Source organism: Tursiops truncatus, chromosome 4, assembly GCF_011762595.2.
Source record: "Tursiops truncatus isolate mTurTru1 chromosome 4, mTurTru1.mat.Y, whole genome shotgun sequence".
Taxonomy (NCBI): Eukaryota; Metazoa; Chordata; class Mammalia; order Artiodactyla; family Delphinidae; genus Tursiops; species Tursiops truncatus.
The window spans coordinates 128,756,958-128,768,145 of NC_047037.1; the positions used below are offsets into that span (position 1 = coordinate 128,756,958).

The 11,188-nt window shown below is 41.9% G+C and overlaps 1 protein-coding gene across 7 annotated transcripts in view; it reads left to right on the forward strand.

The window, feature by feature from the left end:
• Positions 1 to 3,905, forward strand: part of BACH1 (BTB domain and CNC homolog 1) — an 81,098-nt gene extending 77,193 nt beyond the window's left edge. For 6 of the 7 annotated variants that reach the window (XM_033856006.2, XM_019922446.3, XM_033856007.2 and 3 more), the window contains one exon: positions 48 to 3,905. In XM_033856006.2, the coding sequence (XP_033711897.1) occupies positions 48 to 503 (456 nt within the window). In that variant the 3' untranslated portion in view covers positions 504 to 3,905. The remainder of the gene's footprint in view (positions 1 to 47) is intronic. The other variant, XM_073804426.1, reaches the window with a different exon arrangement.
• Positions 3,906 to 11,188: the final 7,283 nt, after the last annotated feature.

Consider the following 11,188-nt stretch of genomic DNA (forward strand, 5'->3'; position numbering starts at 1 on the left):
TGAGCTCATAAACACAATTCACTGTATTCTCTTTCTCACCCTCACAGCAAAACGAAAAGGAGAGCTTGTTGAAGGAAAGGGATCATATTTTGTCCACTCTGGGCGAGACAAAGCAGAACCTAACTGGACTTTGCCAGCAAGTCTGTAAAGAAGCAGCTCTAAGTCAAGAACAAATACAGATACTCGCCAAGTATTCGGCCTCCGATTGCCCACTTTCCTTTTTAATTTCTGAGAAAGGAAAGAGTACTCCTGATGGTGAGCTCACGTTACCGTCGATTTTGAGTTTGCCTGAAGGGCCTGCAGCTGGGCCGCCTGCTGGGGAGCAGAGCCCTCGCTATCCCAGTGCCAAGGGTGGTGAGGCGGGTGGTGCCTGGGGCCCGGAGTCCCGGGCAGCTGCCAGCGCCCCCTCAGAGCAGGCCGGGCCCGGGGAGCAGTGTCGCCAGAGTGGTGGCATCTCCGATTTCTGTCAGCAGATGACCGACAAATGTACTACTGATGAGTAAACTTGCTTCCACTTCCTTCAGACCGTCTCATTTTCTACTGAAATTTTGACATTGTCTTGAAAGCCTGACATAGCCATAGCCATCTGTCTCTTAACAATATCGTTTTTCTCCCCTTGTGGTTTGCCGTTAAGGGAATTCCTCTGAAGTCAACCCTTGACTTTTCCTTGATTTCCGCAGGAGATGCAGAAATGACTTGCCTCCTGGATACCGAAAAATCATATGTGGAAATGTAGTAAGGCTTTGAAAACTCACATGTTTTAAAGAATAATAACTATTAGTAATGACTCTTCCCAGTATTAAAAATAAATAAGAAAATGAAAACTGTAGCATATCAGACAACATTTAAACACCTTGAAACGTCAGCAGATAGTTCTTACTATCAAGAAGTAGCCTGCAAAAGTTTAATCATCTGACCTTCTTACAACATACTGGTTTAAAAGAAAATGTCTCCCCAAGTAACGCTGATAGGGTTCAGTTCTACTGAGAAGTAGGGTGTCAGCTCCTTGGGAATATTGGTGTAGAACCGCAGTGTGAAAACATGACGTAATCTTCTTGCCTGAATCCCAGCACTTTGCTCTTCAGCTCCTGTTAAAACCAGAGATTGGTTGGCCTGCACTGTGAGTCCTGAGCTACGCTGGGAATGGTTAGGAAACGGGCAAACGGTGGGCTAAGGCAGAGGCTTCTGTTCCTCCTCAGTGTCGGCTCTCAAGGAGGTCTGGCTGCGTCAGCGGTAGATAAGTGTCATTTCCCTCTTTTCTCTTCAGTCTCTTCCACATCTGAGTCCATCATGATCTTTCTGTTTCCTGACATTCTTGTCACTTTGGAAGAAGAAATAAGACTCAGGATACAGTGGCATGAGCTCATGTGTTGGGAGCATTGTCTTAGCCTCCCTAGAATCTTGGAGAGCTAGCTCCTCAGATACAAGGCTGTCGGCCTTGCCACCATAAGTCACCCATGCAAGGAAACCAGATATCGTGGGGTAAGAAGATTGCCTACATTGATCCGGAGTGGCAGTTCATTTTCCGTCCTATTTTTTGAAGTCCTGTGGTTTCTTTGTAAAAGCATTATGATAGATAAAAATGTATCTACAGCAACCATGCAGGTTTGTGAAATAGGATGAAACTTGATCTTGTTCCATTGTGGGTTTGAATTTGGAAGCCAGATTTAATCTTGTTCTCTTTCCCAAATCTAGTATATAAGGGCGCACAAATCATTTTGGACTTGGGCATTTTAAAATCAGTCTTTGTGTTTATTCAATCCTGTTTTACAATAGTGTTTTGATAATCTGAGCCCCTACCCCATAACATTTTACCGTGGTTCTTAGCCATTCTGCTGCTGTTATAGGCTTGGTTGGGAGTCAAACGAAAGCTATGGACCTCTCAATGATGAAAACAAAATTTCATATTCACATGCACAGAAACATTTGCAGAATCCAGTTTGAAAGGGTACAGAGAGTGATTTTTAGTGTTTGGATTAGAAAGTACTTCATTTCACCAAGATGAGACACCTGAGAGGAGACTTTTGTAGATTGCATCCTGAGTCTAGTGAAGGGCTTGTGTAGCTGATGTGGGAGACCGTCATCTGCTGTGTAGGAATGGGTCTCAAACCAGTAGGCCTCTGCTGTGAGGGGATGTGGGGACCAGACTTCATATTTCAGAGCAATTTGTCAAATGTTACCCTTTTTCATGGGGGCGGGTGGCGTTGGGAAGATACTGCTAGTATCTTCAGTGGTTTGTATGTTATCTCTGTTATCAGCTTAGTTGTTGTAAGAGAAAACTGGTTGGACTTGTTTATTTTCTAGAGGCTTTTATAAGTACACTCAAGAATTTGTCAGGGAGAATGATAATTCAATGGTAATGCATCCCGTACTACAAAAGAATGATATGTGTACGTGTTTGTGTGTATATATATATATATATATATACCCCCATGTAGCTATTTCTTTGATACTTGTAATTTTAAATTTTAACTTCAAAATATAATATAAAACCTTTTCTGGTTTACAAAATGCAAAATCTTATACAAGCCAATGGACTCCTTGATTTCCTACCTCAGTGTACACTCAACTGTTTGTCACATCAGTTTGTGTATGTGCAAATGTCAATCTTTTGCTTTAATTGCTACTGTAAATAACTGCTTTGAAAGATTACTTTCTATTTTATAAACCTAGTTGTCTCCAGAGTTTAAATACGATCTTTAAGGCACTTGGTTTAAATTTCTCTCTACATATAAAGTTTAGCATTAAGGGTTTATTTTAATGATATTCTGATTATTGGCCAAGTGTAATGTTTTGTAAAATATAGCATTACTTTTAATAGCCAGCATGTAATACAAGTAACTACACTACCTCATACCTATATCGTTTTCAAGTTGTAATCCAGAGGGACAGATAGATAAAAAAATTTTTTATCTTTGTCTTTTGGCCATAAAGTGGGGAAGTTTTTATATATTGCATAGCATTACGCATTTATGCCTATTTTAACATTAACTTCTAAAGAAGTTTTTTCTAAGAAAATTTGTTTTAAGTTCATTTTTTTTTGAGGCTGCCGAAGACAAATGACAGGATTATGTGTATACAGTGTATATCTTTTCCTTCATGCAGAATTTTGGCGAAGTGTTTTTCAGTTTGTATATTGCATATTTACATGATCATTGTTCCTTATTTTATGAGTTAGCCTTCTCACTGCTTGATGATTTTTCAAAAGCTGTTAGGTCTAACTTGATAAAATAACCATACCTTAAAGTTTTTTTCATTATTTGAATCCTGCAGCTATAGCAAATAATCTGTCGTTAAATTGTTATATTCAAGACAAATATGGATATAAATCTAAGTTCTCCATCTGTACATTTTATAACATAATTTACTATAGCTTAATGCTTAACTAATTTAAAATAAGGAATCAAATATATTTGGTGCAGTAGACGATACAGGTTGCATGTGGACACTCAGCCACATTAACAACTTGGAAAAAAAATTTAAAAATGGCAATGTTATAATGAATTCTCAGGTGAACTTTTTTCAGTTATGGAACATCTATTTTGAATTTGTAAATATTTTAACTGTTTTATTAAGGCATGTAATAAACTATTCTTTGAAACTTGTTGGGCAGAATGAAATTTTAAAGCCGTAATGGCAAAGATGGCATACTGATTGTAAAATAAACAGAAATAATAACGGCTATTGATTTTTTTTTTGTATCTTTCATAATATAATTTTCTAACGATGCAATGAAACCACTAAGTTAATATATCCATATCTGTTAAGATCATGTTTCATTAAAAGTGAACTTTCATAGTATTTAATTTACATTTTCTTCCTAATGTGCTTATCCAAATGTAGCAAAGTTAGAAATGTTAGATGTTGGTAATAAAATGACAGTTCAATAAAATTCTCTGAAATTGCTTCTGATTGACTAGAGTTGTACATTCCATTTCCAGTTTTTCATCTCTCATATGAGTTTACTAATTTTGGTCTTTTGATCAGTAAACAGTATGACTCTGGCATTTGTATGAGAGAGTCTTTCATTAGTTGATAATCATGCATGAAAAGAAAGTTCCCAGCAGTTGGGTGTTAAAGGAAGCACAGATTTTAGCCTTGCTTCTGATTTAATTTTAGTCTTTGGCTAGAGCTGTAGGGTTTTTGTAAGGGGTAGTATCTTTTTCAGTCCTCAGTTTTAAAAAATTTATCTGTGGAGTCAGTTCTACCATGTTACATTCAACTTCTATCCAGGCCCTTGTAATCAAGCTTCGAGCAACTGCCCAGAGCTATCTGCATCCAGATCAGGGTCTTCTGATCCCATAATTGTGAGTCTCATCTGGGGGTGATATTGCATCCTGTGTGGAGGCTTAATTTTGGCCTTATGCATTGATCGTTTCTGGGGGAGAGACTTCACCATTGCATAATGCCTTCATTTACATTTCCCCTTCCAGTGGTACTTCTGGCACCCAGGACGGATTGAGTGAGGGCTCCCTCTAGGGGCTCCGGGGCCGTACTCCTGTGTGAACAAGCATTTTCAGCCCTGAGCCTCAGTGATGTGCAGGCTGCCCCTTGCAAAGCAATGTTTAGACCTAAGAAAGCTGCCTCCCAGGGATATTTTTTCCTTTACGTGGACTTAAGCAATCCAGAGGCAACTAAGACAAGCCACGTGGATCCAAAGCTGGTCCCTCTGCATTCCCTCCTTGGGCCTGCATGTAGAATGGAATTTGGGGCAGTAAGTGCAGTGTGGGTGACACTGGCCTGGCACTACCAGTTAAAAGCTAGAACCTTACCAGTACTCTCTAGGGCATTGGGACCCAGATGCCTTGAAAAAAGCAGGAAAGCAACACATATTCTTCCCAGTTATGCCTAACAGCGCTGTGGAGTCCTTTTCCCTGGAAACTCAGCAGTGGTGCCTTGAGGCTACCTGCCTGGGCTGAAGGCTGGCTGCTGCTGGGCTTTTGCTTGTAAGGCTGCAGTGCTGCAGCTGTTTGGAGAGGAACCCACAGGCCTGCTGCCTGCAAGTTAATTTATGCCACATTGCGCCCATTTTCCAAGGCCTCTTGCAGTCCACCGGAGTGCGTGTGCCAGGGTGTTTCTGCCAACTGACTTTAAGGTCATAGGCAGGGGATTCTGGCAAGTGGGCATTGACTGGAATCGGGAAAACTGACGCAAGGAATCTCTGCGGGCCACTGAGCATCTTCCACGGCCTTTGGGTACACTGGGTTCTGTGTTCTGGGCATGTGACTTTTCCTGGGATAACTGCTCTGATGGTTGGATGTTGGCTTGTTTTCAAACCAGGTGGCACAAGTACTGTGATAATGTGTGTGTCCTTATTAACTGAGTCACTTTAGGCTCTTGGCATGGAGCCATTACTTCTGAGTCCCTGAAGGAATGACGTTGACCCTGTGAGGGGCAACCCACACCTCTGCTGAGGCCCTAGCGCCTGTGGCTTAAAGATGCCCACTCAGCCTTTTCAAAAGCCCGAGAAGGGCAGTTGGGACCCCACAGAAAGTCACGTTTTATGAGTAAAATACCGTAAGCCACAATGACCCTCCAGGTTCAAAAGGCTCACGGGCTGGTTTAATACCTCTCACCTAGGCCACCTGTGCTACTGTGAAAACCCACTGGTCCTAGTCCAAGCCTCCAGGCAACACCAAAGTTAAAATTCCCTGGCTTCCAGTGTGTACCATGGGGCCACGAAGTTCCAGATCACATGTATGCTTCATTACCAAATTCTGTTCTTATGGTTTTGATTTCTCAGTATCTCTAAACACTTCCCCCCCTCCAACCCCCTGCCCTGCTCCTCTGGGTTTCCAGAGGAACATTTCATATTCCCTTCCTGGGTTATGAGCAATAAAATGAAGGAATGGTGGGTGGAAAACTAATATAAAACCTCAGTAAAGAGTAGTCGAAGGAGTAGCTTAGAGAGCCTGATGTGAACTCCAGAGTGAGGCACGTTTATGTTATTAGTTTGTTTCCTGTTGGAGGGAATTAGCGTTTCCCTACTCCTGGTTTCCATGAAGAGAGATTTTCCTCTAAGCAGCACCACATCACCTATACTGCCTCTACTCTTATCAGCATGGTGGCAGGGATGAGTACAAGTGGTGCTACAGGTGTACCCCAAGAGGGTGAAGGGCCATGCCGAGTGGAGAACAGCCAGTTATTTTTTCCCAAATTCATCAATCAGCTCCCACCTCTCCAGGGACAGAGTGAGTAAAGAGGTTAAGGGAGGGTCTCCCAGAAGCCAGAGCGTAGGAGGTTAAGGGGAAAATGTGGAGAGGAATTACATGGAGGCAGTGAGTCTGGGCTTTGGAAAGCTTACAAGGAGAGAAACAGCAAGGTATCCAAAAGAGAAGCAGGCTGTGATGAAGGTCATGAACTCACCCTCCCAGCCTCCCAGCCTCCCAGCCTCCCACTCCACCCCTAGTGGGAACATAGGTTCAGGTTTAAAAACAAAGTATTATATGGGGATATATGTATATGTATAGCTGATTCACTTTGTTATACAGCAGAAACTAACACAACATTGTAAAGCAATTATACTCCAATAAAGATGTTAAAAAATTAAAAAATAAAAACAAAGTATTACCTTGTGCTTAAGCCCAAACACTTCTTTTTCCTCTCCTTCACCTCTGTTATTTGCACAATTCTAGAAGTTTAAAAGAAAAGAGAATGGAAAACATTTTAAAAATTGATGATCGCATATTTCTTTTTCATTTAAAAATAACTGTCTTTCCAGCAGACACTGTTTTCCTTCTCCCCGCTTAGTTTACATTTACTCACTGTCCAGAAAGCCAGCTGTTTTCTAAACAGTTAATTTCCTTCTTTCAGGGGACTAGACCTAAATAATTTTCTAGATACTGTCTTGTTAAGCAGGTTTCTGGTGTGGTATTAATCTCTTGCAAGGAAATCCTGTGAATAATACCCAGAGCACTATTAAATATGGAACTATCCACTATAATTTAATCTTCCTGAAGTAATGACCTCTTTGATCCATCTCAGAAACTTAGAGTCTTTTTGCTTTGGACTATTAATTTCAAAGAATTTTCCTCTGTGAAATAAGTATACTCTGTTTTGCTTGCTTTGATTTAAATGATAACCTTAAATGAACAGGGCGACTACTAGTGCCTTTAAAATAAATTTTTCTAAAAAAAATAACTTTTTAAACACCATGTTTTGGGCTTGTCAGAGATTTTTATCTGTGTTTTTAGAAGACCTCACCTACTGTGCTCAACACCTGATATTTGAGGTGTCTGTTGTGGGAAATTGTGAAAAATTTAACCGGCCAAGAAGTCTTCCATACCATTCCTAGAAATCTGGGTATCTGCTCAGACATCCCTGTTTCAGCCAACCAGATAAATGAGTAGCCTCTGGGAGGGAAGCTTGTTGTGGAATCAAGGATGGGGTTTGAAACTTAAAAGAATGAGTAGTGGAGCACATATAAGTTAAGGAGATCAAGCTGCTAAGATAAGCAAGAGAATTTGGCTACTCCAAGCACTTCATAGACTGGCCTTGTGTTCACTAGGGTCTGGGAAAGCCAACAGCTGCAAACATACTTTAAATAGGCTAAAAAATGAAGTATGCACTTAACGACTAAAGGAATTGCACAAGTTTAGGCAATGACTCAGGCACAGATCCAGGCCTTTTCAGAAAGATGACAATGGGGACGAATAGAAAGATTATGGACCTGGAGTTAAGACACATAGTTTTGAAGCCTGGTTTTGACACTTCATCACTGAACAGCCATAGGAAATTGCGCTTAATTTCTCCCATAGTTTCCTTATCTGTGCGTCTTCTGGCCCTTGAGATCAAAGTCAGATTGACTCCAACTCATTCACACCCTATGGAAGTCCTAATCAGCTATTCAACACATATTTATTAAATGCTGTCCTTAAATTGGGAAGGAGGGGTGGATTTCTGGAGAGTGAGCGTGGGTATCTGTGGTTGAATTGGCTTAGAGTCTCATGGTCACCCTGTCTTAGGCACCTGCTTCCATCCAAATAGTTCAGCTTATCTTTTCTTGTGCTGCATTTTACACGTTGTTGATGGAACCATTAAACTCAATAACTTCCTTTAATTTCACCCCAATGAATAAGGAAGCAGGTAAGTAAAGTAAGCAAACAAACAAAGAAAATACCTCTTGGCTAGGCGATTAAGAGGTACAAACTATTATGTATCAAATAAAAGACAAGGATATATTGTACAATACAGGGACTATAGCCAATATTTTATAACAACTGTAAATGCAGTATAACCTTTAAAAATTGTGAATCTGTTGTACACCTGTAGCATATAGTATTGCACACCAACTATACTTCAATAAAAAAATTACCTCTAGCTCTAGACTTGTATGGGTAGAGTAGGCTTTATTGAAAATTTGGGAAATACATTTATTTCACAGCAATACAGACAGCTTCAGTGTGAACGCTGTGAGATAGCTCTGTCTTGAGGTCTTCCCCACCACTGGGGGATTTTCACAGCCTGCCCAGCGTCATGTTGGGTCTCAGCCTCATGCCACCCCTGGCTCCCCTCTCTTTCCTTCTCCTCCTGATTGCCCTGGGGAGCCCCCATTCAGCTCTCTCCAGTCTCAGCCTCTGAGGATGGCTTTGGACCATCTCCACTTACAAAGCCACACAAGGGCTCAGCAGAACAGAGGGCATTTCGTGGAGCGGGATGTGTCTCGTCTAGAAGGCAGCTCATTCATTCACCCGACAAAAACCTAGAAAGCTCCGGGAGGAATGACTAAACACTGTTCTGGGCTCCAGGGATCCATCAGAGAAAGAGATGAAAACCTCTGTCCTCACTGAGTTTACATTCTAGTCCAGATAGATGGACAATAAACAGAATTATAAAGCACAGAGTGTATTAGATGATGAAAAGGGGCATGAGAAAAATAAGCACAGAAGGAAGAGCAGGGTGGCAGATTTGCACAGGTTGACAACGGAAAGTTACCCGAGAAGATGACATTTGAAAAAAGAACTGAAGGGCATTAAGTGAGTTTTAGTTGGTTATACATTGAAGATTATTTTTGGCTTAAGTTATAAAGAAAAATTAGAGAAAATACCAATCTAGTATGGCTATAGTAAAAATCCAATGAAACAATGTATGGAATAATTCCTTTCAGAAGACCAGTTAGTACATAGCTAGCATGTAATAAGTTTTAGTCTTATATAGACTGGTGCCCTCCAATACGGTACCTGCTAGCCACAAGAGGCTATTTTAACTTACATTAATTCAAATTAAATAGTATTAAAAATTCAATTTCTCAGTCTCACTAGTCACATTTCAAATTCTCAATAGTCACATGTGGCTGGTGGCTGACATTTTGCACAGTACAGACGTGGAACATTTCTATCATTGTAGAAAGCTCTATGGCATAGTGCTAAATAGACTATCTAACGTTGATAAATCAAAGAAAATACAGTTTTATATATAACAGGAGTGTCATGGGACTCTGCTGTCTTAGAATTTCAGCTCAAGCCTCATAGCTGAGGGCAATGGGAGACAAGTGCTCCCACATATGAAAGAGAGATATTAACATAGACACATTTGTGCAGGGCTTACTAGTGGAAGCCAAATGAGGCTTTTGGCCAGACAATCTCTGGTCTCCAGCCTGGATAAGAGAAGCCTCAGGGTTCATTGAGAGACTAGATTCTTTACAGTGAATTCATCAGAGAGTGCTGTGGAGTGTAGAAGGGGAGCTTCTGATCCTACAAGTCAAGTGAAGGGCTGCCGGGAGAACCTCACACAGAGATATGGTGTCTGGTGGAAGGGGAGTCTGACATCCACTCCCGGCTAGATGTGTCTGAGCTGCAGAAACTTGTGTGACCCCCCCTTGGCTGCTCTCAGAGGCAAGTAGGAAAGGGTTCTTGGGTGAACCTGGTTTGTGTTCTTAAGAATTTGAGGGGTTCTGTGTGAACGCAGAGGTAACTGCGCCTCAGTGGAGAGGTCTAATCATGGGGAGGCTGGCTGCGTTGCCTGTGAGAATGGGTTGGGGAGAGAGAGCAGAACAGCCTGCCCCGCTGCTTGTGGCCACCACAAGCAGAGGAGCCCACCTTGGTGCCGAGTATGTGTCACAGTGCGTAGGTAGGCTAAAGCCATGTAAGGACGTGCCTTCATAACAAGGGACAAAGTCTTTGTTTGTATGGCGAAGGCAAGTGTCTGGGTGGAGTCAGATGTCAGTTGGAATGTGCCTCAGGCATGTCGCTGTGGAAGATCTCTGAGGAGACCACAGAGATGCCTCCCAAGGGAAGGCTGACATCTGGTTGCCTGCCTCGAAAGGGATCAACAGTAAAGAGAAAATTAAACTAGGGGCCAGTGAGGAGGAAGCAGAGACAGGGAGTGAAAGAGCAGACCACATGACCAGTCCCTGGGGCGGGTCCCAGAGCCATGAGACCAAGCAGGTGAGGTTAATGCAATTCACAAACAGGACGAGCAGGGCTGTGGGCCAGAGGCACTCACCTTGTCCAAAAAGGGACAGGTGCTACTCAGCTTCTACCATTTGTTGCAGTGCAGGTCCGGTGTTACCAGATCTTCAGGTTTTCAAAAGAAGCCAGACTGCTGGATTTTTGTGTGCAGCTATGCGATTTTCAAAATACAGTACATATTTTGAACAGATTCTGTTCTTGGTTTTTGAACACCTGAAAATAAAACTATTCTTTTAGTCACAAACAATGGTAAAGTTTTGAGATTTGCCCGAGCTACCACCAGAGGGTAGGGAAGAGACATCAGAGAATATCAGAAGCAATGGAAGAAAAACCAAACTATTATGGGATTTGGCCCATTTAATACAGTAGGTATGTACAATATATAACTGAAAGGTTCAGTTTCTATTTCAAGGTCCAGTATATACTGTTGCACAGAGGCATTTGCTAGTTAAATGTGCAGATTTTTTTCTCTCTTCCCTAATTATAGTCTTGTGGTCTGACTTTTTTTTTTTTTTTAATTTATTTATTTTTGGCTGTGTTGGGTCTTTGCTGCACGCAGGCTTTCTCTAGTTGTGGTGAGTGGTGGCTACTCTTCCTTGCGGTGTGAGGGCTTCTCATTGTGGTGGCTTCTCTTGTTGCGGAGCACGGACTCTAGGCGCGCGGGCTTCAGTAGTTGTGGCACACGGGCTCAGTAGTTGTGGCTTGCGGGCTCTGGAGTGCAGTATCAGTAGTTGTGGCACATGAGCTTGGTTGCTCCAAGGCATGTGGGATCTTCACAG